The 26583-nt window shown below is 35.9% G+C and overlaps 1 protein-coding gene across 2 annotated transcripts; it reads left to right on the top strand.

Moving 5' to 3' along the window:
* The first annotated feature begins 3554 nt into the window (after nucleotides 1-3554).
* On the top strand, nucleotides 3555-26280 carry slc38a3b (solute carrier family 38 member 3b). 2 transcript variants are annotated; one of them, XM_043240962.1, is made up of 17 exons: nucleotides 3557-3731; nucleotides 10374-10511; nucleotides 10898-10918; nucleotides 11030-11111; nucleotides 11204-11319; nucleotides 13960-14033; nucleotides 14966-15058; nucleotides 15794-15875; nucleotides 18484-18566; nucleotides 18990-19048; nucleotides 19944-20117; nucleotides 20209-20288; nucleotides 20381-20481; nucleotides 20862-20986; nucleotides 22052-22196; nucleotides 22836-22939; nucleotides 23305-26280. In XM_043240962.1, the coding sequence occupies exons 2-17, from the start codon at nucleotides 10408-10410 to the stop codon at nucleotides 23407-23409; spliced, it is 1548 nt and encodes a 515-aa protein (XP_043096897.1). In that variant the 5' UTR covers nucleotides 3557-3731; nucleotides 10374-10407; the 3' UTR covers nucleotides 23410-26280. The 2 variants fall into 2 exon arrangements, with proteins under 2 accessions (XP_043096898.1, XP_043096897.1); XM_043240963.1 differs by lacking the exon at nucleotides 10898-10918 and having other exon boundaries at nucleotides 3555-3731.
* The last annotated feature ends 303 nt before the right edge of the window (nucleotides 26281-26583 follow it).

Here is a 26583-nt window from a genome sequence, read left to right as displayed (position 1 = left end):
TACTGAGCAGATAATAGCCCTCATGTGATCCTCTCTAATATGGAAAATCTGTTCAGCAACGTGCTGTTTTACATGCTGGCGACATTATCAGTGTTTTGGGGAAGTAACTAGGTTGTTGTCCAGATTTGTACCGGATCACCCAGTCAGGAGTCCACGTGAGCGAACGCCCACTGCGCTCTGCAAACAGTACATCACGGATGAAAGCAGTAACTCACCAAAATAGACAGTTGCGAAAATAGTTTCACAATCAAAAGAGGGGATGAGCTGTGTCAGTCAAAAGTCCTGCCCCAAAACCTAACAGATCTGATAGATAGATAGATAGATAGATAGATAGATAGATAGATGGATAGATAGATCAGTGACTATGTCATTACAATATACCAGTCACTAACATTATATCTCCATGGTTACGCTAGCAGCGAGGAAGCTGGAAAGGGCAGGTGAGGGATAACATGGCACTGCATTCAGACATGATTTGATGCATTTGTTCGCTCACAGATCTCATGATATTAGGCTGACGCGTTCCCCCGGGGCGACTGAACTCAGATCAGCACACGTGGACCCGCTGAACCGCTCAGCATTCATATGAAGAACTATTAGGTGTCCCGCGGCTTTACTGTTCTGATTGGATTTTACATAAGGTCCGCTTTTGACTAAGAAAAACGGCCAACTTGTTGCATCGCAGAAAACAAACGTGTCGACATCGGACAATGCTTCAAAACAGCACAAACGTACCAGTACTAAGTAAACAGTGTCACTAATGACACATCAGATGTTGCAATGAATTGACCGTAACACTCTCAAGAACATCTGACTGGGTCGTCTTAAACTATCAGCGTGGTACGCAGTGATTGAGCGATTTGCTCATCATAATAATTATTAGAAAGAAAGCCATTTATTAATAGTTTGACTACAGTTTATTGAGATTTGAAACAAGCAGTTTGCAATACTAGTTAGTTAGCTAGTAGAGCTAGTAGAATGTGTGTGTGTGTGTGTGTGTGTGTGTGTGTACATACATACATACATGCACAAAATGATATATCTATTTACCCACAAGTTTTGTAACCATGCATGTGAATAAAATATAATAATGTAATCAAATAAAATGCCACTGTAGTCTGATCATTTAAAATGTAATATAAACTACTTTTAAGTACTGATCCAAGCACAAGTTTGCATGTATTTGCTTAATACACAGCACTATATGCATCTTATAGGTTTTATTCTGTATCTTTCCAGAGTAGAGCTTTAGTGCTTATCTTTAACAGTTTCAATAAATACGAATGTGTTGTAAATGAATGCATTTATGAATCACCTGCCTGCACCATAGATTCATTCAAAATTCGTTCAAGATTTGATTTGTCACGCACAATTTGTACAAGTACAACTTGTAGTGAAATGTTATATAGGCTGCATATAATTAAAGTGAACTTTAAGGAAAGAATCCAAACAATGCAGCATAGTTCAGTCCAATCAAAGATTACTCTGAGACTAATCTCTTCTGGTCAGAGAGCTGCAGTGGGTCTCAGGTGTGAGTCGGAAGGGCACGTTTACCCTCCGATTACGAGCGAATGCTCCACGGAAACATTTCATTAAAGTAATTAGTCTGGTCGAGCAGAACTGTACAGTGGTTTTGACAGTGCTGGCAGATGCTAATGCACCGCTCGCTGTGACTCACACACATATATGCAGAAGCGGTGTGTTGTTTTCTGCGATGGAAAGGCAGCTGCAGTCTTTCATTAGCAGAAGGAGTGAAGAAACCAATGAGAATCTAATGAACTGGCATAGCAACCGTCTCATCAGAGAGACTGAACTTGATTGAGTGTTTCTGTGGCTGATGACATGCTAAGACAAGCATTACTAGTACTAGCCTATATGTTCAGCAATAGCCTGTTTTGCATTTGCTCTAGTTTTATATTTCTGATTATATTTTAGTTTGATTTGCAGTAATGGTATGTGTTTGAAAAAAAAAAAATAAATAATTTGTATACATATAGGGTTCTTAAAAAATATATATTTAATTCATTTTATTTCAGTTTTATTATTATTACATTTTTCAGTTTTTATTTATTAATAATTTATGACTTTCATTCAAGGCAACATTTCTAATTTTAATTTAATTTTATTATTTTTATTTATTGATTTTTTTATTATTCATCTAACCTTTGTATTATTTTATTTTAATATATTTAAATTGAATAGCTTTATTTCAATAATTTTTCTTTTTTATTTTTGATAACATATTGGCACCAAAATGCTGGCTTGTTTTTAATACTTTTAATACTTTAAAACCTTTTGTTTTAGCTTTAGTTTATTTATTTTTATATTTTTTAGTTTTAGTTGTTATAGTGTTCGATAGATTTATTAGCTTTTTTATTTTTAAAAGGACATTTTTAGATTCTTATTTTATTTTTATTCCAAAATTTGTTTGGTATTAAATTTTATTTTTATTTTTTATTATTATTTTAACAGCAACAACACTGGTGGCAAGTTGTGTGCAATTAAGCAGGATTTATATATTCTTTTATGCTTGCCCCAGACGATAATTAATAATCCTTACAAATGAATGAACAGGTTATAGGTTAATGACCTGTGCATATGTGGATTCAGCAGACAGCCAGTGCTTTCTCTCCAGTGACGTTCATGCTCTGCTAAATTCAGGCGGCATTCCGTGGCACAAATAGCCCGAGTGTTGGTGAACAGCTGCAGTGGTGAGCTTTATCCATGCAACCCCACACACACACACACACACACACACACACACACACACACACACACACACACACACACACACACACACACACACACACTCCACCACTATATTTAACACTAATGGAGACAACGGCACACCAGACATCTGTTGAATGCTAGCAGGTCTTTCACTGCATTGTTGAATGGCTCATCCCTATCTAATGTGAAAATGGACACTCGTCCACAGACGCACAGATAGGACAGGGATCTGTGTTTTAACAAGGGCACGTTGGCAATAGGTAATAACAGCTCTGAAGGCTGAGTGGAAATGTACTGTGTGAATGCTGTGCTGTTTAATAATTAAAATTATTTTCAGTTAAAATAATGTAATTGGTTGAAAATGTATGGTTTTTATTTTAGAAATAATCTTAAAAAATTAAATTAAATGTAATTATATATATATATATATATATATATATATATATATATATATATATATATATATATATATATATATATGTCCTCCATATAAAAAATATATATAATAATAAAAATAAAATATATTTGAATGTGTCAATTTGAATTTTATTTTAATTTATATGTGTGTCCTGCAATATATTTGGTTATATTAAAATAAATAAAAAAAAAAAATAAAGGATAAATTATCCTATTTGTGCGCAGCCAGTTTTCCTTTAAGGTAGCAGGTTATGTAGTTTTCCACGAGCAGATTATCAATGCATTTCTCAATAGAGCGCTTGGAAGAAGTGGGCGTGGCCACCGAGGGGTCTCGTCGGCTGCCATTGGACGAGCCCCCCAGAAGGCGGGACCTAAACAACCCCCACTACTCATCCATACAGCCCTTCATCAATTCTCTTCATTTCTCAAAGCGGTGCGAGACGCGCTTTGTCTCTATTGTGATCGACCACACGAGGAGAAGAAGTCCAGGAACATAAAGCAGCCGAAACACTGGAAACTTAAAGCAAGAACAGCGTTTCTCACTTTAGTCGTGAAGATCTTTGAATCCAGGGGCTCGCTGACCGGTAAGTAATACATGTTTATGGGAAAAGTCTGACCTATTCGTTTTTAAAAGTGCTTTAAGAGATGCATAATTCATTAGATCAGAAGATGAAAAAGAGTGAAAGAAAACACTTGAGTTAAATATAACTGATGGGGAAAATGGACTCGTTGTGAATATATCAGTTGTTTTGGACGCAAAGGATCATTTTTGGTGCTCTTTGTAATGGTCTTAAAAAGCTGGACCTAAACTATCTATAGCTTCTCTTATTTACTTTGCATATGAGTCAGTGACGTCACGTGCTTTTTCTGTTCAGAAGTTACGCAGAAATAGCTTTAAAAACGTCATGCGATGACTTGAACACGCCTCTCTGATAAACACGCTTTAAAGTTATGTGCATTTTTAAAGATAATTTAAGATACTGAAGATTAAGAAGGCTTAATTAAAGACTGAAATAAGCAGCATGAATGAATAAATGATAGTAGTTTGGCAATAATGTTAATTAATCATGTAAATAATAATTTTTTTTTTTCAGTTTTTTTTTTCTGTATTTCTGTTTTCACTGTGGCACATTAATTATAAGGAGCTTGCATTTGCCCTCAGGGGCCATGAAGTGGCTAATCATTGATGATCTGTTTCAGGACTGACAGCTAATAATTAAGGGATATATATATATATATATATATATATATATATATATATATATATATATATGTATATATATATATATATATATATATATATATATATATATATATATATATATATATATATATATATATATATATATATATATATATATATATATTTCATGTATCTGAATTCTTTATTCTTGTGGCAGTATATTGAATATTGGCATGCCAGATGGCATGTAAGCACGTCAGCTCTGAGTTCTCTGGACCTTATGGTCAGCAGTCAGAGAACAAGGGGTCAGAGGTCACGGAGAAAGTAGGAAATCAGCAGAAGGTACTTTGTAAAGCAGCAAAAAAATGATTTGGATGTGTCCCAACATTATTTCTCCAAAGAATTACACAAGCAGACTGAAACTCTGGCTCAAAAGTCAGATTTTGATTTCATGTCGTGTTTTACTGCGTGCTGCACTTTGAAAGTGAACGGGCAGTAACGATCAGCCGGTAGTTTGCGTAGTGGCCCGTTTCTAAAGAGGTGTGCCTGCGCGGTGAGGCAAACATCTGTGAACATCATTGGGAAACCAAGTGCATCCCAGATTTTTCTAGGGACAAATGCGCTAGATCAGATCAGTGCGCCTGACCGATCGCATCCCTTCCTCAAACTTTGCTCTGGATGTGAACATTTGCATCCAGTGAGGTCGGAGCTCCTGACGGAGGAGAGGTCACCGGCCTCACGTCCAAGGCCGGACGTGAACATATGATTTCGTAGGACGGCGGTCATGTCTGATTTGAGCGAGGTCTTGGAGTTCGTTTAGACTGCTATCATTCTCTGTAAACTTGAGCTTGACTTTGCCATGTGACCTTTATATTTCTGCTTTCGTGTCACAGGACTGATCATGTGAACGTTTTTGGTGTTTTTCTTCATCATCATTCCATACTAGTGGTTCCCACCGTATATATATCACAGCATTTATGTTTTTAAACATCTTGTAAGACGTCTTTAATGTGTTGTTGTTTTTTTAATTGAAACAAGATATGTAAAGATAAATATAAAAACACCAATCGCACACCAATCATATGAATTCTTACAATCTTGCTCGTACAGTTTTGTACAATCTGCACTGATTGTTATGTTCAGGGGTGGACATTCATGCAATTAATAAAACGTATAAAAACTAAATTTATTAACAAGTAAAACATAAACATACATATTTTTTTAATTTTGCATTTTGTAGATCAGTTAAAAAAAATTTTTTTTTTGTAGAAATGGCATTTTATTCCATTCAAAATACTTCCCACACTCTCAGAAATAAAGGGGTGGTAAACTTTTGTACCTATTAGGTTTAAATATGTACTTTTAAGTACTAATGTGTACTTTTAGAGACCCAAAATGGATCCTTTAGATACAAACATGTACCTTTTGAAAAGGTACCACCCCATTGACAGCTTTTTTACCTTTGTTTTTGAGATGGATACATAGATAGATAGATAGATAGATAGATAGATAGATAGATAGATAGATAGATAGATAGATAGATAGATAGACCGATTACAACTATACTAACAAATATAATACTGTCAGAGCAAGTATTAACCTCAGCTGGTATTCTGCTAAAGAGCAGTTATTGCTCAGGGCAGGTCCTTCTGACCTCAAACAGGTCAAACATGGCACTAGAACGGTGCTCTGCCAAGTATTTTGGAGTAAATAATGTAGTATGTGCATATGGTATTATGTAATATCATAGTAAAACTACCACAGTATTCGTTTGTGAGGGGTTCGGCTGCTAAGTGCCTGGTTTGGTTAACATCAGGGCTAGCAGGACTTTGCTTGGAGAGCGCTGAACCCCAGTTCACCCTCAGTAGCCTCTTAATGTAAAACGGTGGGCAGGTGGCCTTTTGACGCTCAGATCGGCGCTTGAACTTCGGGCCTGCTCATAAAGAGAAGAATGAATGTTTGCTGTCTGCTATTGTAGGCGTGCTGCACCACAAGGCTGCCATTTGCTATAGATTGCTTTTTTTATATTATGTTTCGAAGGCAAGAGATCTGATTTGTAGCGGCTTTAAAAGAGCAATATTGTGCCGTGTGAAACATTCATCCTTGAATGTCGAGCCGCCGTCAAGTTTAGGACCGTTTTAAAGGTACAGGACTCGTTTATTAATTGGAATCTGACGGAAGGAGGCATTTAGCCAATTATAGGTGATTCACTGTTTGCCAAACAGTTCAGCCTGCCTAATTAAAGGCTCCCTTGTGCAAGCATGAATTCAGTTGACATTATCCACACGTCTTTCGAATGATTTCCTATAGCCATCAACACGGTCAAATCAAATTCAATCATGTGATGTCACTGTCTGCAGATGTTCACAGACACTCTTGTTGCTCAATCATCATGCACAACTAGTTGAGTATTTTAAGTGGGTAAAACCTGTTATCTTCCTCCTGCACACACACTTGAGGCTACTGTCAGTTGTTTGTGGGAACCAGATGTTGGAGTTTTGTTGTTGGTCCAGGTCAGAGAATTTGAGGCGGGATTAAATAATGTAAAAATAATTGTGTGTGAAATATATATGCAAGTAAAATACTTATGCCTCACAGCATTATTTTGTTAATCACACATTTGATGCTCAATAGTGTTAATTGGTTGTCTTTTTTTATAGATACTTTTTTTTTCACCCACTGGTCCATGCAAGTGTTGTGTATATATGACGCATATATTCTTTATATATTATATAAAATAAAATCAGATACATAAAATCTATATATAATCTATTGAAATAGTGTTTGCGCATAACAATGTGTTTGCATGTATATTTAATGGTTTTAAAATATGCTAAAAATATTATTTAAAAAATGTAAATCATATTATAAAATCATTATATATATATATATATATTTTTAATAAATTATAATAAAAAATTAAATATCACATATAAAATCTATTTAAAAGGTGTGTGCAATGTGCATATAATTCTATATTTTAGATTTACAGATTAAAACATATATGCATTCATAAGCATTTGTTATTTTATCGTGTACATTTTTAATAAAAAGTATAAAAATATAAAACCAGTTACTAACCAGTGAAACGTTCATGAAAAAGAATGTAAGCAACATTATTTATTTGTAGTTACATTCTTTCTTACATTCCTTATCATAAATACCAGAAAACCGCTCTGGGAAAAAAAATCATGATGCCTATGGGACCTTGTTCAACCCCAAAATGGTGATGAGTCATATCTGCTCTGCTGTTCAGAGGAGAACATCTAAACATGGTCTGTTTTGCACGTGTAAAGTACCAGCCGTACCACACTAACAGGCATGGAGCCCAACGTGCCAACCAATCACAGCGCAGGTCGTGTTGTTGGCATCAAGAGCCGAAACGTTTAGAAGCAACGAGGAACAAACAGACCAGGAGAGTAACATAAAGATCCAGACCCTTAACGTTAGGGCTGCCGGTGTGGGAAAAAGCAGCAGACCATCTCCCCTCGAACCCTCCTAAAACACATCCAGAGACTTTACAGAAGTCATAGACAGCTGTGTTCTCGTGCTTGAGACCTCTGCAAAGTGTCTTGACTCTAGTCTGAGTCGTCGGTCATTGCGTCGTATTTATATTTATATATATATATATATATATATATTATTGTGAACGTCGATAAGGCAGCAGCACATTGTTGAATGGTCATCAAGAACGGTGCATTGTGTGAAACAGCTGCGACAGATGATAAAAATGATCGCGACAGGTCTTCTTAAAACTGAGCTTTACACCTGAGTTATCTTGTTTCGCTCATCTCACAAGTAGTTAGTCGCCGTAGATTAACCCCGTAATTGCCTTCTTGGCCACTTTGTTACTGCATGCTGCTAATTATTATTATAATGCACACGCTCTTTTACTGACCGTCTACTGACCTTCCTGGGTCTGCAGAAAGACTAGTTGAACTGTATTTCACCTCAAAGTGCCTCAACGCGTTGCTAAATTTATCAGCTCAGATAGACGTATTTAATGACCTTGGCTGCAACCGGTTTTCTTTACCGGTCAACTCGACATTCAGCTTCGTCAGGGCTGCCAGAAACACGCGTCGCATGCCTCTCATACCCTCACATATCATTGTCATGTGAAATTCAAACTCCTGCCAAAATTCAAAGCCCCCTGTGGACCCCGAAGAGGAGCTGCTGTGGCGCCTGATCAAAAGCCTGTCGCATTATTCAAATATAGGCGTAATAATATGTCACCGAGGATAAAATTTATATTGAGTTGGTCATTACTGCACAGTGAACTCTTAGAGGGTGATCAGGGTTTGATTTAGGACTGTACATCATTTTTCTGTTTTAAGGGTAAAATAATAATAAGTTTGATAAAAAAAAAACGTAAGCAGGAAATATGGGTTTATTGTTTTAAATTAAAAAAAAGTCTTTTATTTGATAAAAATATACAGTAAAAACTGATATTGTGAATTATTATTACAATGAAAAATATACATTCATTTTCTATATTTTAAAATGTAATTTATTCCTGTGATGCAAATATGAATTTTCAGCATCATTCCTTGGTGTCACATGATCCTTCAGAAATCATTTTTCCATGCTGATTTGCTGCTTATTATCGATGTTGAAAACCACATTGTTTTAAAGAACGGTATTTTTTTTTATCTTAAACAATATTAATTATTTTGATGTTCAAGGATCACATAAATCACCATGATTTCTAATCAGGCACAGAATACTTTTAAAAAGTGCCCTTGCCACTTAGGGTTGACTCATTATGTTGCTTGTACTATTAATAGTTTAATAGTGCTGGAATATAATCTCAGGTCTGCATCGGTCTCATTTGGAAATGGACTGGACTCATTATCAGGCCGTAAACGAACACACTTGTGCACTTCTTCACGAGAGCTCCTGGTTTCCCTCGCAGACGGTTGTTGTTGTGAGAGGTCTGTGTTAAATATATCATGACAGCTGGGCGTCTCAATGGCCCTACTGTTTTACACATTCTCCTGCAGCTTCCAGAGTTCAGTGGACTAAAATCTCAATCATAAAATAAACAGTAATGCTGTTAATGTTATTGAGCCTCCATCTTTCCAGGGAAGGTGAAGAGACTCTTCGCTGAAGAGCGAGAACATCTGCTGGCCTAAAATGACACCCCGGTGGGCCGTGCCTCATTGTCGACATTGTAAACTGACGGCTTAATAGCGTGCATAAATGGAAATTAGGACTCGGGGGAAACTGCCAAAAGGCCAGTCACTAAATTGTTGAATAATCCTGGTGGATTTTTAGTTGACATTTCTTCAGATGAGCGCAGTGCCTTTACCGTACCGGTTTGTAAATGGGAATTTGAGCCTAGTGGTGTTGATGTGGCTTTCTTCAGCGAATTTGGGCATTACTTACAGTGTTTTGAAGATGAATCAGAAATGTGGAGAAATAATATTTGCCATTTTAATTACCGTGGGTGGCTTTAGGCATAGATTGTTTTTAGATGTGCAACATGACTTTTTTGGTATATTTATTTTTTTATGTATAGGATATAGTTTTTACACCCATGACACCCGTAAAATAACATTTTTGAGTGTTATATTATTAATAGTACTAATAATATAAAGTTTCATTTTAATTTTAGTAATTATGTTGTTTGGGTAATTTTTATTAGTACTAAATATTTGCTACTGATTTTTATATCAGTTTTGATGATTTATTTCAACATTTTGAAATTTCAGTCTCCAAGGCAACTTTTGAAGCGCAACATTTTTTAAGTGTAATTACGCACAAAGAGGTTAGCTGTCAAAGCAACTTGATGCAGAAAATAAATAAAAAGTCATAAAATAAACAATGCAACAATAAAAATTATACGATGCACTAATAAAAATTACTAAAACACAACAAAAATTATACAACTTTAACTAAAATGAAAACATAGAAATGAAAACTAATTATTATTTTAGTTTTTAGTTAACAATTGAACACGTAAAACAGATTATAGGTTTTTACAATTAATGCATATAGTTATTTTTCATATAGTTAAAAATCTTGCTTTTCAACTTGCTATCAGACAACTCGCACGTGGGACATCGAATACTTTCAGCATGGAGCCTGCCAGATCGGAAATGAGTATCCTGCCCAATGGGAAAGGTCATGACCTGGGAGAGGAAATGTGCGTGCCGATGAAGACTATGATGGAGGAAGAACAGTAAGCACTTTTAAATATCCATTCTTTAAATATGAATTTTTATCAGTAAAAATGTCATCGATAAGTTAGTTGCATGCGTGCCTACATAATGGTAAGTGTTTGCGTTCTCTTGCACCACCCGCATGAAGAACCAGGCCACTTTAAACAGTGGTTCTCAGTTAATCTTGCTCCTTGATTATCAGCATTGTGTTTTCCCTGCATCCATTTGAACATGTATCAGTTTCACTCTTCTGTACCGACCTCTGTCGATGCAGACTTTCCATCATATACACCTTAAATCACTTCTATCTTCTGGCATGGTGTGTTGACTTCTCTAAGTGCATGTTTGCCCTCTTTTTCACTCCTGCTCGATGATGGACCTTCTCACATTCTCTATCAACCCTCAGAAACGGTACCCATCACGGCAGGTACGTCAATAACAGGAACCCTATGACTGCTAAATGCACTTAGGTCCAAATGAATTGATGAAGCTTGCAAGGTCATGGTCAATTAAATGCCGACCGTCGTCCGTCCGACAGGTTTGATGATCCTGACAGCACACTTGCTGAGAACATTGAGTTCCTGCCCAACGGCGAAGGAAAGAAGCCACGTTTCACTGATGTAAGTATGTGCAGATCACAAATAGAAACTGAATGATATTTGACTGCGTGATCTCGGTTAGTTTGCTCATCAGTTTCCTTTCATTTCCTTAGTTTGAGGGGAAGACCTCTTTTGGCATGTCAGTCTTCAATTTGGGCAACGCCATTATGGGCAGTGGGATATTGGGATTGGCCTACGCCATGGCCAATACTGGCATACTGCTCTTCTTGTAAGTCAATTCCCTTCATTACTCCGTTACAACCAGATTGGCAGGAAAGGTCATTGATTGTTGTATGCAAATGAACCTGTCAGGTCCAGCCCTTCATCTGAATGTCAAGCATTTGGCACACCATTGGCTGTCTAATTGCCATGGTAATTAAAGCATTGTTTTACATGTGTCATTTTTCCAGAGGTGCTCTTGAATAATTGAGCGTTCCCTATTGGAGGATGTTGATGGTTTACCAGAAAGGGATTTCTATGGGAAAGTTGTCTTATATAAATTGACACGTGACACATTTGGCCATGTTTCAGGGGTTTTAAAGTACTGCGAATGAAAAATGTCATTCAAATGTATGTGTGAAGTTAATTAGACAAATACAAATTATTATGTTGGTAGTATGTTATACACACACACACACACACACACACACATATATATATATATATATATATATATATATATATATATATATATATATATATATATATATATATATATATATATATATATATATATATATATATATGATATATGGATTTCTATTTGAAATTTATAAGCTGATCATGATCCTTAAAAAAATCATATTAATATGCTGATTTATTGGCATTGTTGTATTCTCTGATGAATAAAAAGTTAAAAATAACAGCATATATTTAAAAAGAGAAATCTGTCATATACAGTGAATGTTTGTTTTTATGTTTAAAATAATAATTAAATAATTTTTCTTTAGCCAGTACATGTCACGTTGAAAAAGAGTGATAGCAAACACTTATATTGTTAAAAAAAGATTTCTAATTTTATATTTAATACAAAATATGTCCAGTGTCTAATAATAACATGCATTTGTGTGTGACTTGCCATTTACTCTTTATTTCCTTCCTAAAATTTTCCACTGGTTAGCTCCACCCCTCTCATCTATCCGCGGCCCTAGAAAGGCCATGACCTGGGCTGGCCACGCCTCCTCCCTCCAAACACATCCTTCTTTTTAGGAACCCCCCGCCCCCGTCCAAATATAGTCGTCATATCTGGTTTCTCTCTTTGGCTGGGGGAGGAGAGCGGGAGACGTCTGAGGCGTCTGCAGCTCCAGTCAGGTTACAGGGAACTGAACACCACTGATCAAGTTACCCAACAGGCCAAGACTGCTTCCTCCAAAGATAGTCTTATTTCCGGGTATATAACAAGAAATTCATCAGTCTCAGTTTGGGGAGAAACCTCACGCATCCCTCTCGAGAGGCTGTGTAAACTACTCCAGTGTATTTACTTTTCACTCAACAAAAGACTCGGCCTATAAATATAAAAGTAAAAAAAATTCCTAAAAATCTCTCTAAAAATCAGGAAATTAAATAAACATTAACTGAAATAAAGTTTTTAAATTCAGGTAGGTGCCGGTGCCATGGCAACATTTCTCATTTTAATTTAGCTTACATGTGCTAAAATAACTTAAACTAAAATAATAATTAATAAATATTATATGCGTGCATGTGTGTGTATGAATATGAATATATATATATATATATATATATATATAGGTACTAAAATTGAAAATATACAAACAAAACCTGATTTAGCATATTAATGAAAAGTATTATGATCAGTATTTTCAATTAAAAATATTTTTTTTTCCTTCTGTGAACTTCACCATTGTGCTGTTATCTGAAGAACATTATTATTAGATGAGGGTGAAATTCACAATATTGTTTTAAATGTTGGAATTTCCTCCTAAATTGAGCCGAAAACAGTCTAAATGACTTTTTGCATGATCTTTTTTATGTTAAAGGACTGATGCTTTTAATGCTGCTTGAAGGCAATATTAAAAAGAGCCATACAATGTAGCATATAGCATGTGTATACCAATTAGGACACATTTGTGTGGACATTTACATGTTTTATTGAGGGGACTTCCTGTTGCATACTGAATTGGTAGGCAGCTGCTGAAATCAATAGTCCACGAGAACATCTGAATGGTCGTCCCAGAGCTCATTTCACGCCCATTGTTAATTACTTGCCATTTGTCAGGTACTTGTCATCTAAATCGAATCGCGGTACACTGGATTCAGGGACAGCTTTCCTCCTGGGGTGACGCGTCTTCCTGAAACTACACTAATCGCTTTTCCAGCACCGTGTAGATAATGCTTTTATCTGATTTGCTTTTCTCGAAGTTGGCATACCCGGACTTTCCGTTGCACAAGCTGAAAGAAAAGCTTGGGGTAAACTGGTACAATTGGTTGGTGGCGTGTTTGATCGCGGGGTTTCACGGAATAGCTTATCAGCAGATGTACTTTTTCGGTTCCAATACAAACACATTGAGAAGTAGATCTTACTCAACAACATTAATACACCTGAAATAGGTATAAGCATGGAAATACGTATTATTTAAGACACGTGCAAGTCCAGCTATAGACTTTGTATTGTATTGTACTTTGAGCGCTTTTATCGGTGCTCGTTACCTAATACTTCAATTCATTTTATTTAAAATGTCTGCTAAAGTCATTTTGGTAAGTATGAAGGAGTACATTGATCTCCAAAAGAGGAACTTCAGTGGTTCTTCTTGGGAGAGTTCTATGGTTGGATTGTAAAGACACTGTACATCAGGTCTAGCAGGTGTAGACGGTGTTGTGGGGTGTTGTGACGGTTGTATTTTGTCTTCAGGTTTCTCCTCACAGCTGTAGCCGGTCTGTCCTGCTACTCTATCCACCTCCTGCTGAAGTCCTCAGGTGTTGTGGGTAAGATGAGGCTTTTTTTTTCTGTTTGTTGCGTGATTGTGTCCTCTTCGGGTGGTCTGATGCGTTAAAGTTAACACACAGATACTGAATTAACTGCATTTTTGTGGAAACTTGAAAATAAGTTCTCTGAAATATGACTGTAATTAAATATATGGTTAAATACAGTGAAGAAAAAACAGCAACACTGGATGAAGGATTCTTAATTTTCATAATATGTTTAATTAATCAAGACTTTTGCCATTAATTTGATGCTACCACTATTAGCTAATAAATAGTAATTTAATATAGGTACATTTTTTAATTAGCCTAGCCTAATTAATAAATAATTTAATAGTTTAATTATTATGTTAATCTATTATTAATTGAAAAAAAAAAATGAATAAATAAAAAATCTGATATATATATTTTTTCAGATTTTATATATATTTATAAATAAATTTTTATAATCATCAATTTTGCTTTTATTTAAAAAAATAAGAAAAAAACTGTAATATTGCAAAATGTTAATATAAAATATAAATATAAAATAATGCTTTCTATTTTAATATACTTTAAATCATAATTTACATTCAGATCATTCTAATATGCTGATTTATTGCCACTTCTTTGAAAAAATAAAACATAAAAAATCTTAATTATACACACACACACACACACACACACACACACACACACACACAATTGTAATATTTAGTTTAGCAATTTTAAATAATAAATGCCATATTATTTCAGATTATTTAAATGCAGCAGGTGTCATTGTTTCTGTATTGTTGTGATGGCATTTTCTGTCTGAAAACACCATTTTAGGGCTGAGTTTCTGTGTTAAACTCTGGTGACCGCAAGCAGTGATAATCATAACATGTTTTGTGGAAACTTGGCTCCGTTGGTGAGATTCGTCTCTCTCTTCATGTTTTACTGACGTTTATTTCCAGGAATCAGATCTTATGAACAGCTGGGATTCAGGGCCTTCGGGATGACAGGAAAGATGGCGGCCGGTATCGCCATCACTCTTCAAAACATTGGAGGTGAAGAAAATATGACATTACAATTAGCCCAAACTGACTGTTTCCACACAGACCCGTTATTTATACTTTTATAGATTTGAAAGTTCTTGTTTTATTCGGTGTTTTCTCTTTTGTTTCGATTCTCCTCTCTGCTTTTGCCAATTAACTTCCATACCCTTTTCTGAATTACCAGAATTATGAAACTTGCTTTACGCTGATAATTTGATTGTGTTAGGATGAATCCATTTCCATGTTATTTTACCCTAAAATAATTATTTCTTCCTGTTCTTGACAGAATTTGGACTCGCATTCTTTAGAAATTATAATTTAAAAAAAGGTTTTTATTTAGCAAAGATATTAATTGACTCAAATGCTAATAAACATATACTGCTAATAAACCGCTAAAACGTTATGCACATTTATATATATTAAATAACATGTGTGTGCATAAATACATTTACTTAATACAAAATAAATAAATTTTTATGCATTGCAAAGTTGCACATTTTCAAGTTAAAAGCAGAGATTATATTTATATTTAAGATATTAATAATTATTAAATAGTTGTATTTAATAGTTGTTTTTAGTAGCAATATTTAAAAGTTTTTTTATTTACTTTTATACAAGTTTTTTGTAGTTCTAACCGAATACAGCAAGCTAAATGAGCATAAAACCTGCATAAACCCCTATAACCCCCTCTATATTCTTTTTAATGTAAATTCTTGTAATTTACTCATTTTTTTGTCTTTCCTTTAGCCATGTCCAGTTACTTATACATCGTCAAGTCAGAGTTCCCGCTGGTCCTGCAGGCCTTTTTGAAAGCAGATACCGGATCAGGGTAAGGACTTTAGAGCGTCATTGTAAAATACTGAAATGAAATGAGAAAATCTCAACCAGTTGAATGTGAATGAATTGACAAATCTCTGTTGACTCTGGCTCCGCTGGTATAGACATGTGCTGTCATTATCAGCTGACAGTGCCGTCTGAGCTGAGGTCAAATACCTGTGGCACACTGGGACAAACACTCAAAAATCTCAACCTGGCATCTAGGGGAGGTGTTGCGGGCTCTGTGATTGGTCCGTTAATAAGAGAACGGCTGCTGATTGGCTGACAGCACCTCTTTCCCACCACACCTACGTCCTTCTGCGCTTGACAGCTGTTTTAAACAAGAGTATCGTCATGGCGACGTCAGTAGACACAACTCGTATCTTACGTCTGAAAACAAACGCTGGGTTATAACTTTATTCAGCTGCTTGTGTTCGCAGGTCAGATCCCGGTTTAGCATGTTTTATCAAACTTTAATATTGTGTGGAAAACAGAGCCATCGCAGTGCGTTTATAAGAAGCAAACAGATGCGTTTTTATGCGTTTACCAGCAAAGCACATGATCTTACTCAAACGAAATGCACAACAAAGACACAGTTTTATTCTTTATGGATCTGAAGTCATGAAAGCGTTCAGTGTAAGAGAAGTAAGCGTAGATAGATGAGGTGATTTATTTGTATGATGACTGTAATACTCACTTCTCAGTGCTGCGTTGAACAGGTCAGCATTTTCTTATACATTCTGCAAAGACGGAGATGTGTGCTTCGGTGTTAACGTTATGCATTGGCTCAGAGCTTTTGTATAATTTCAGGACCAGGTGCAGCCTGAACTGATGCTTCTACACACACACACACACATTCAGATTATTTATTTCAGTTTAAAAGAAAATAAAAAAGTTTAAGTAATGGTTATATTTCAGCTATATTAAGATTTTTGGAAATGTACCATTTTTTTAATTCTCGTAAATTTTTATTTAAGTTTTAATCAACAGTAACATTCTAAATCTACGTTTTTTTAAATTTGGAAATGCACACATTTGTATAAAATGTATACATTTTTAATGAGATGTTCTGTTATGTCGTACAGAACCGTTCTTATCGAACCTCTTTATTAAAATTGCCATATAAATCACTGACCAATAATAAACAATAAAGAAATGAATGTGTAACGCATCGTATTTTAGATATATTTATATAAATGTAATTTTTGAATGTGCTTTTCCCGCACCAGTTTATTGGAAAACACATCTATACTGCATAAGTGTGTATTTCAGCATTAATATATCAGTGTTTAAATGTTACTAGTCAAAAGTCTGCTTCTACACATTTATTTTATTGCAGAAGAATCTTTATGCGCCTAACAATAGCTTATCTTTATGATCTATATATATATATATATATATATGTATATGTATATCTGTATATGTATGATGTTTCATCCACATATAGTAGTCTACATATAGTCGGCACCCCCTTCAGTGTCTGAATACCGGGACAAGTGGGGAGTCGTGGAGAGGGTCTGAAAATAGAGGAGTCTCAAACAAGGCCTGGGTCTACACACTGAGCAACACCTTGTGACTCTGTGTGTGTGTCCTCGTGTTCACAGTGTGGCGGTTACTTGAGTCCAGGAGCGGGAACTGCGCCATGTTGCCGTCAGCTCTAGGCTATATTGGATGGTCCGTGTCGCTAGCGGCCACAGAAAACACCACATAGTCTCTCATAAATCACGAGGATCGCAGACTCAGACTGAAATCGGATGGAGATGGACAGGCTGATTCTGGAATAGTGTACATGTTTTCCACAGCCACGCGAGTGAAGATGCTGTTAGCTTGTCACACGGGAGCAGAAAAGGAGACCAGTAGATAAAAATAGGCACTGAGATATGAATACTTTTTTTTTTTTTTTTTTTACTGTTTGCTGGTTTATTTACTTGCCCTTTTATTCATGCTAAGCAGATATGATAACCATAAATGCATATTAGTGTAAACCGCTGATTGAGGCTGCACACATTCTATATATAAATACACTAAAAATGGTAATATTGTGAAATATTATAACAAGTCAAAATAACAGTTTTCTCTTTGAATATGTATTAAAATGTCATTTATTCTTGAGATGCAAAGCTGAATTTTCATCATTACTCCAATCTTCAGTGTTACACAATCGTCCAGGAATCATTCTAATGCTGATTTGCTGCTTTTATTATTATCTATGATGCAATTTTAATGGCACATTTATTTTAAATAAATATTTCATTTTTAATGCCACTTTTGATCAATTTAAAGCATATAATAAAATAATAAAAGTAATAAATAATAATGATAAAAAAAACTTTAACGTGACATTTTTTTACTTTTATATTGAGCAAATAATGATCTATAAATGATTATTTTTATTATGTCTGTAATGTATAGCGAAGATAGCGAGTAATGATCAGACAAAGAGTAAGTTTATCTTTGGTGTAACGCTTTTAAACCAATGGGAAAGTAACATTTATCACCATAATGGTGACACAGTATGATGCCTCTGTTTGATGTTTTGCAGTAAATCGTGAAATAACGGATCTAACTGTATGAAAAATGATTCTTGCATCGGACGTTTCTTAAACGGTCTGTTTCTGTAGGGAATGGTATCTCAATGGAAACTACTTGGTGGTGATGGTGTCCATCTCTGTCATCCTGCCATTGGCTCTAATGAAACAGCTGGGTGAGTCCATCATTTCTACTTCAGTCATCTTATCTCTCTCTCCGCCTCGTGAAAGCGGGTTTCCGTGTGCGTTTGACCCAGTTCTGTGGTCCGTTCATGTTACAGAGCATCGGTTCAAGCGCTTCAAAAGCACGCTCTGTTCTCATATGAAGCAGTAAGCTAAACCGGTACGGGATGTTTATCTGACAGCGGCAGTCGGTTTAAACCGCACACAATTCTGTTTTTGTTTTTTTGACGTGTTTATAGTAATCGAATCAAGTTGACCTTGTTAGTATTTGTGTCCGGCCGGCTCTGTCGGCGCAGATTAGCTCCTGAGATGAGTGATAACTCAATGCGCTTTTCTTAGCTCGCGCGTTCATAGTTGCAGGGATGTACATGACAGCGACGCCATATTGACTTGCTTCGCTGTATTTGCATTTTCAGGATACCTTGGTTACGCCAGTGGTTTTTCGCTCAGCTGCATGGTCTTCTTCCTCAGCGCAGTAAGTGTTCATCATCATCATCGTCATTACCAAACCTCACACGAAAACGAAATTTGCTTAAGCAAGATTCATAAGTGCGTGCTACTCCGTAGAAACGATATTAAGCTATCAAGACGTTCATAAATCATTTATCTGGTACAAAAAAATACACAGTTTAAACTAAACTCACCGCCTTCCTGTCCCTGTATCTCATCCATAATTCAGAGTGTGTTGAATCACGGCTTCGCATAGCCGTTCGCCCGCACATTTTTCCCCAGAGGAAGCAATATACTGCGTGCATATTATATCATATCTACACACAGCAACGCTGACTCATAAAACTCTTGCTCAGACCGACTTCAAAAGAAGACGGCTGAGGCTTTTAATTGGTTTTAATTGGTTACGCTCTCCCGGGATAAAATGATGATGCTCGAGAATGTTTCACAAGTGTAACGTTTGTCATGAAGTATATAATGTTTCTTTGTTCTCGCTGTTTGACTTGCTGCTGGGGATAATTATTTTTTTATAATAATCCACTTTATGGGAATACACACATGACATAAATACATGGCTTTTTCACCTTCAAAACATCAATCACAAAATCATAATCCCAAAACCACTGTATAGAAACATTGTATAGAAACATGTAATTTTTCACATTTTCAGCTACTTTATATCAGTTGTATGTAATATATAAACATAACACATTTTATTTAAATAAATACATGCATTTGTATTTATATGTACGTGATATATATACACGCATATATAAACAAAGACTTTTATTTTGGATGCAGTTAATCACGATTAATCATTTGACGGCACAAATTAACATACGGGAAGTACTCACGGCCTTGACTGAATTATATAAACCTGTATTTTCCATTTTAACTTCCTCTTCCTTTCTGTATTTTAGGTGATCTATAAGAAGTTCCAGATCCTGTGCCCGTTCGAGGAGTTTTCGGCCAATAGCACGCTAGCACACGCTCATTCAAACGTGACGGTGAACCACGCCCACGGCTACCACAACGGACACGTGATGGTGGACGACTCCCACTGCAGCCCGCAGATGTTCACCGTCAACACGCATGTAATTAAAGAACGGCGCCTTTTCATTTCTGCTTTCACGCGCGCAGAAGAACGCGTGAGAAGGCACTAAAACAGCTCTCTCTGTCCCTCAGACCGCGTACACCATCCCCATCCTGGCCTTCGCGTTCGTCTGCCACCCTGAGGTCCTGCCCATCTACACCGAGCTGCGCAAGTAAGTCCACGGCATTAAAGCAGCGCTGCGGCTGTAATCTGTGCTTTATGCAAATACAACATCTAATCATGTTTTTTTTTCCCCCCCTGCAGCCCAACTCAGAAGAAGATGCAGCACATTTCCAACATTTCCATTCTGATCATGTACACTATGTACTTCCTTGCTGCTCTCTTTGGATACCTAACATTTTACAGTGAGTTACATTACACCGGATCTCACATTTGGCCCAATTTTTATGCATTTATTACATTGCATGTCGAATTAAATACAGTTCTGCTTCGATTGGCTGAGCAACACATACATTATACATTTATACATTTACATTTACGGCTGTAAAAAAGAACGAATATCAGTATTCATTTAACTGAACGTCAATTTTTTAGATTAATTATGCATGCTTTTTTAATACTTTTTTTTCGAGATGCTGAACGAAAGGCGCTTTCTAAAATAGTTATTATTTTAGCTTTTGAATATTCACGAGATCATCTTGAAATATTCGAATCGTAATGTACTGCTTAGCATGCGTTATCAGAGCTGCAGACTAAGTAGATGAACTGTTGAATTCTGCCGCAGCTAATGTCGAGGCTGAGCTTCTGCACACGTACAGCAGGATCGACCCCTACGACACTCTCATCCTCTGCGTGCGTTTGGCTGTGCTCACCGCCGTCACGCTGACCGTGCCCATCGTTCTGTTCCCAGTGAGTTTAACACGTTCATATGCTCGTATCATACAGATCGTGTCCTATAGCGTATCCACAGGGCGATTTAAAAATATCATGCAACCGGGAATAATATTAGATAGAAACATTTCATTCACTGCATTATTTAATCAGTACTGCAAGGTTACGTAATACAGTGGTTCTTGACCCAAGGGTCGGGCCCCACTAGGGGGCCTCAGCACGCTTTGTTTAGTTTAACAACAGATAGATCAATTATAATTAAAACTATATAGATATGATGAAATTCGAAATAAAATGTAAAACCGATATATTAAAAATTCTGAATATTCACCAAAACTTTAACAGTATCTCAGTGATGCCAAAAAACACTGCACTGATATATAAATTAGTATTTTAGTATAAATATTACTTTGTAGTTAATTTTATTTCTGTTAATGTTTTATTTAATTCAAGTAAGTAAACCGGGGATTTATTGTTTTATATAATAACCCTTTATCAGCGTGAAGCTTCTTTTTTTTTTTTAATGCACTTTTAAGGGGTAATTATAAATGATTAAAACAGGAATACAGAAAAGCCGACATAATATTTCATAATGTAATATCTTCCTTCTTGTCAGTTTTTATTTTATTTTGTTTAAGAAAACCTGAACATTAATGAGGGAAATGTTTCTTTAGACCTGGATAAGTTAAATAAAATCTAAAGTCATAGAAATAGGTTTTTCAAATTATGTCAAATGTCATTTGTGGGAAAAAATAATTTAACCAAACAGCTGCAAAACCGTTAAAGAGCTTTAATTATATAGAATTGTTGCATTTAACTATTTAAATATAATGCCGCTGCCATTTTCTATATATAAAACGTCTGAAAACAGGCTGCCAATATTATTAATATCCACTGATGTCAATCATTTTGGTTGAATAATGCAGGATCTGCTTTGTGACATATACAGCTATTGTGATATAAAATGATTGCTGCTGCCCAAGCTTTAGAGGACAGGTTAAGCTCAAAAGTTGCTTAAACTCAGTCATCAAAAATAGCATTAAAATACCCTCAAGCTTCAGTCTGCTACTTTTTTACTCTAAGGTGCGAAGAGCCATTCAAGAGATGATATTCCCTAATAAGACCTTCAACTGGATCCGGCACGTGACCATCGCCGTCGTTCTCCTGACCTTCATCAACATGCTGGTCATCTTCGCTCCCAACATCCTGGGCATCTTTGGCATCATCGGTGAGTCCTTCGGTCATCGCCGACCAAAGGGGTGGTCAAACGTGCTTTCTGAGGAAACCATTCTGTGTTCAGACGTGTGTGAGAAATGCGAAAGCAGAGACTCGCGTTGGCGTCACTTGTTTGTCTTGTCTTCTCAGTATGGGTAAGGGACATTGACACTGACTCTGGCCTTGAGAACAGCTCCAAATGTCACCGTTGCCTGTTTGAACAGATACCGTTGTGCTGTTAAATCAATATTTTTGCTCGTATTACTGGAAAGAAGGTGAGCGTCAGGGTTCCTTTAGATCAGAGGAAAAGAAAACAGATCAATGACATGACGCTCTTTCTAAAATAAAACGATTATTAATTTGTCAGATTTAAAGCATAAAAATACATTCATGATGGAAAAATTCTCTTTTTGAGATGAATTATTTAAACCCAAAATGGTTAGGTGTAATGTTTTATTATGTATTTTAACTCTTTGACACCGGCCCATGAGTCTTTGAGTGTTGCTTTTGTTCACGTAGGCTGCTCCGTTCTCATTTTCATCAGCGCGGAAAACGTTGCTGGAATTTTAATTGTCGTCATGTTTAATTGTCGTCAGTGTCAGATTTAATTGGAGTCGGCTAATCTGTATTTGTCCTGTTCTTCCCTCTCCAGGTGCGACATCCGCTCCGTGTCTTATCTTCATCTTCCCCGCTGTCTTCTACATCCGTATCGTTCCCAAGGATAAAGAGCCGATGCGTTCAACTCCTAAAATCTTTGTGAGTTGTATCTCTATAATTTAGGACTTACAATTTTTACATTTTACATAGGCTGTTATATAAAATCTGCATTTTTCTTGCTTAAAATAAAATAAAACATTAACATTAAATATTGTAAATTTTTTTAATTTGTACTAAAATAACGCTATTAGTATTAACATATTTATAATACATTAAGATAATAAAAAAAGACCAAAAACATTACTTAAAACGTTATCTAAAATTAAATAAATTTAAATACAGCACTGATTCAAGGTTTTCTTCATATATCAATTAAAAAATTAGTCAGTTGTACCGATAACACCTGAATTTGGCCAGAAAGTGGCTTTGATCAACGACAGATAATGTTTTTCTCTCTTTCTCAGGCTGCCTGTTTCGCTGGCCTCGGCGTGTTGTTTATGATAATGAGCTTGAGCTTCATCATCATCGATTGGACGACAGGCAGCGGCAGTGCTCTGGGCGGCCACTAGGAGACGAACTCCGACGATGAATGCGTGTGTGTCGTAGTGTATGTGCCTTTTGTATGAGAGCGCGTGGCGTACGTTAGCTTAGTGATGTAACATACTGGAAGGTGATCTGATTTATTTCTATCTATATTTTTCTGCCCGTTACGACACAGAGGGTGCCCTATCCCACTGCGGGAAGAAAAAAAAAGTGAGGGGGACCCGAATCAGTATCCCATTTCACACAGGCGGCCCGCCATCAGATAATGGTGATAATTGCGTTACTCTAAAAAACGAAAAAAATTCAGACCGATGTTTTATATTTTAAAACCTGTAAAAGTGCCGATCTTGTCTATTTGGGCAGATTTTTTTTTTTTATTTATTGAAGGGTCAGTGCCTCCCCACTCATCCTGTAGAAATACGCTGTTGTGGCTTCAGTTTGCTTGTTGTTATTTTTATTAACTCTCGCTCTCTGTTATATCGATCTAGAGCTCTTATACTTGACACGACCGACTGCAAGTACTGTAGAAACGCGTGATTGCATTCTTCGAGATTTCTTTTAAGTGACAGCAAACGCATTGTACAAAAGCGAACTGTATGTGAGATTTTTACATATTTAATTCTGTGTGTTACTTCGGCCGTTGAACAAGGTTTTGGTTGATCTCTGGGAGTCGAGTGAAGCGGGCTAGATTAGTTAAGATGGATCGGTAGATGGTTTACTGTCCAGTGGGCTTCGGACAATCGACGAGTCACATTACCACCTATTTCAGGTAACTTGCAGTGTTTTCGGTCAAGTAAGAGTACAGTTTCACTGTGCCAAAGCGAAGGATTTCTGTATTCTATCTTGTATTCTATCTGTATTCTAACTATCTTGAAGTATATATTCTTTTTTTTTTTCCTAAAGTATGAACGGTAGACATAGAATGCAAGGCGTGGAGATCACATGGAGATTTGAACAGTGAAAAATGTATTTATTTAATTGTATCGCATATGTTTTGCGGTTCACTGGATAAGTATCAGTGTGCGTTATCGTGTCAACACGTACAATGACAGCGTCCTTTATCGTTTGTGTCGCCGTGAAGATCGTGACTCTCAAGGTTATTTACACAAACGATAGATATGGACCTCATATACATGCAAACTTGAAATAGACACAGCCTCCCCCGTGTTACAATTCCAGCCATCGTATTAAAGGAGTTCAGTCAAAATTAAAATTAGCTGAAAACTCACCCTCGGGTCATCGAAGATGCAGATGAGTTTATTTCTTAATGGAAACAGATTTGGAGAAATTTAGCATTACGTCACTAGCTCACTAAGCGGTCTGCTGCAGCGAACGGGTGCCGTCAGTCCAAACAGCTGATAAAAACAATAGAAAAAAATGAAATGGAACATTAACGGTTAACACTGTTCATTTGTAAAACATTAAAAATTAAATGCAAAAACATTGACAACATTTGCGATTGTTGTTAAATGAATAATAAGAACTGTATAGATATATTAAAATAATAGAAATGACAAAAAAAAACACTAAAACGTTTTCTAAACATAAATTGAAAACAGAAAATATAACATTTATTTCAAAATCATCTTGGATCACCTTAGAGGGAGCACGTTTTCAGCAAATGTTTATTTTGCTATTTCTTTAAGACGTTTAAGTGATTTATTTCAGAAGCTGCTCTCAGTGTCTCGGTTGTAATTTTTTATTTGGATTTTTTTCACGTCTTTGTTTAACTCTTCTTGTAATCCGACTATTTGTGGACCCTGTTTTGGTATTAGCGGTAGTTAACGAATCAGCTGAAATGTAGAAACACAAAAGACACCGGTATTTTTGTTTTGTTTTGTTTGAAGGATACTTGTTGCTTATTTGGAGTTTAAAATACTTACCCGGTATTTAATGCTATTCATGTGATTAAATATTACTCTGTGCGATCCTGTTGTACAATACGTCGTACTGACATATTATGTGCTGACTGATGAGTAGATGGGCTGGTAGCGGCAGATGTTGGTACGCCATGAGAAAGCAGTAACGGAAGTGAGCGTGTAGTTAATATCACATGAACGACACCAAAAACTAGGAATGGACTTTTATTTGTGACATATGAAGTTTTAGTTCTGTTTGCATTGCCAACCAAAAAACAAACTGACCTTTATGCTGGAGATTGAAGTACAATGTCAATGGTCCCCAGGAGTCTCTAGTTATCAACGATCATTTTGCTTTATTTTCCTGAAAATGATTGAAAAGAAAAGTGCCTAACTTTACAACCAGCTACCTTTAGATGCATTTTGGTTCTACATGTTTTTTTTTGTTTTTAATGATTGCTGTAAGTGCTGGTTAAATACCCCTCAAATTTTTTTTTTAAATGTTACAATGCATCCTAGTTTAAAATATTAATATTCTAATACTAAAATAATGCTTTTTAAAATATTCTTTTAGTCGGGTTATAGCCATATTTTGCTTCAACCAAAGTAGCATTGGGCTGAACATAAAATGAAGGGTTCTGAATACTGATCATTTTGTAATGTGATTCATATTGTATGTAATGCAAAAAAAAAAAAAAAAAAGAAAAAAAATGACTGAAATTCTGTAATGGTTATTGGTCTCAATGCCGCCCAGTTTATGCACCCTTTCTTCAAATAAGTTTTGCTAACAAGTTGTTATATTTTATATGGTAAAGATAATCTGGATTGTTTTCTTTTAATAAGGAATACACACACCAGTTTTTTTTTTTTCAGAAGGCATTACTTCTATTTAATTGATACAGTTGGGTTCATATGATAGATTGTTTAGTGCATTCGTATATATTGTATATAAACTTGAACCGCTTTTATTTGTGATGCATATTTAGCTTGTATAGTGTAAATAGCAGAACTTTGACAATAAAAAAACTTTTTAATGTATGTGAGTTTTTCTTTTAATGTCCTGTCTTGTGACTTCTAGTTAAAGGTTGTAAAATACTGTGATTAGTTTTTCTAACACTTGAGGGCGATGCTTGCAGATCCAGGTGGCAAATGTCAGATATACTAGGCAATCCTAAACTTGCATTTAACATTTATTAATAATATTATTATTATTTATCCGCATATGTGTGCCTAGTGCTGAATATATTTGAATATGTTTCTCCACGCAAACGTATAAATCTTTACGCTCAATTCGCGAACAAGTGATTCTTTTGAATCGGTTCTTTTTGAATGGATTCTCAC

Source organism: Puntigrus tetrazona, chromosome 6 (assembly GCF_018831695.1).
Source record: "Puntigrus tetrazona isolate hp1 chromosome 6, ASM1883169v1, whole genome shotgun sequence".
In the NCBI taxonomy this organism is placed as follows: Eukaryota; Metazoa; Chordata; class Actinopteri; order Cypriniformes; family Cyprinidae; genus Puntigrus; species Puntigrus tetrazona.
Note: the sequence above shows the minus strand (reverse complement) of the source record. Positions and strands in the feature narration are given on the sequence as shown.

Bases quoted from the DNA above. Each gene is read 5' to 3' on its own strand.
- slc38a3b (XM_043240962.1), top strand. From the start codon at position 10,408: ATGGAGCCTGCCAGATCGGAAATGAGTATCCTGCCCAATGGGAAAGGT. The intron at 15,059-15,793 runs GTGAAGAAAATA...TCTTTCCTTTAG, and splicing joins CACTCTTCAAAACATTGGAG to CCATGTCCAGTTACTTATAC. The intron at 18,567-18,989 runs GTGAGTCCATCA...TTGCATTTTCAG, and splicing joins GGCTCTAATGAAACAGCTGG to GATACCTTGGTTACGCCAGT.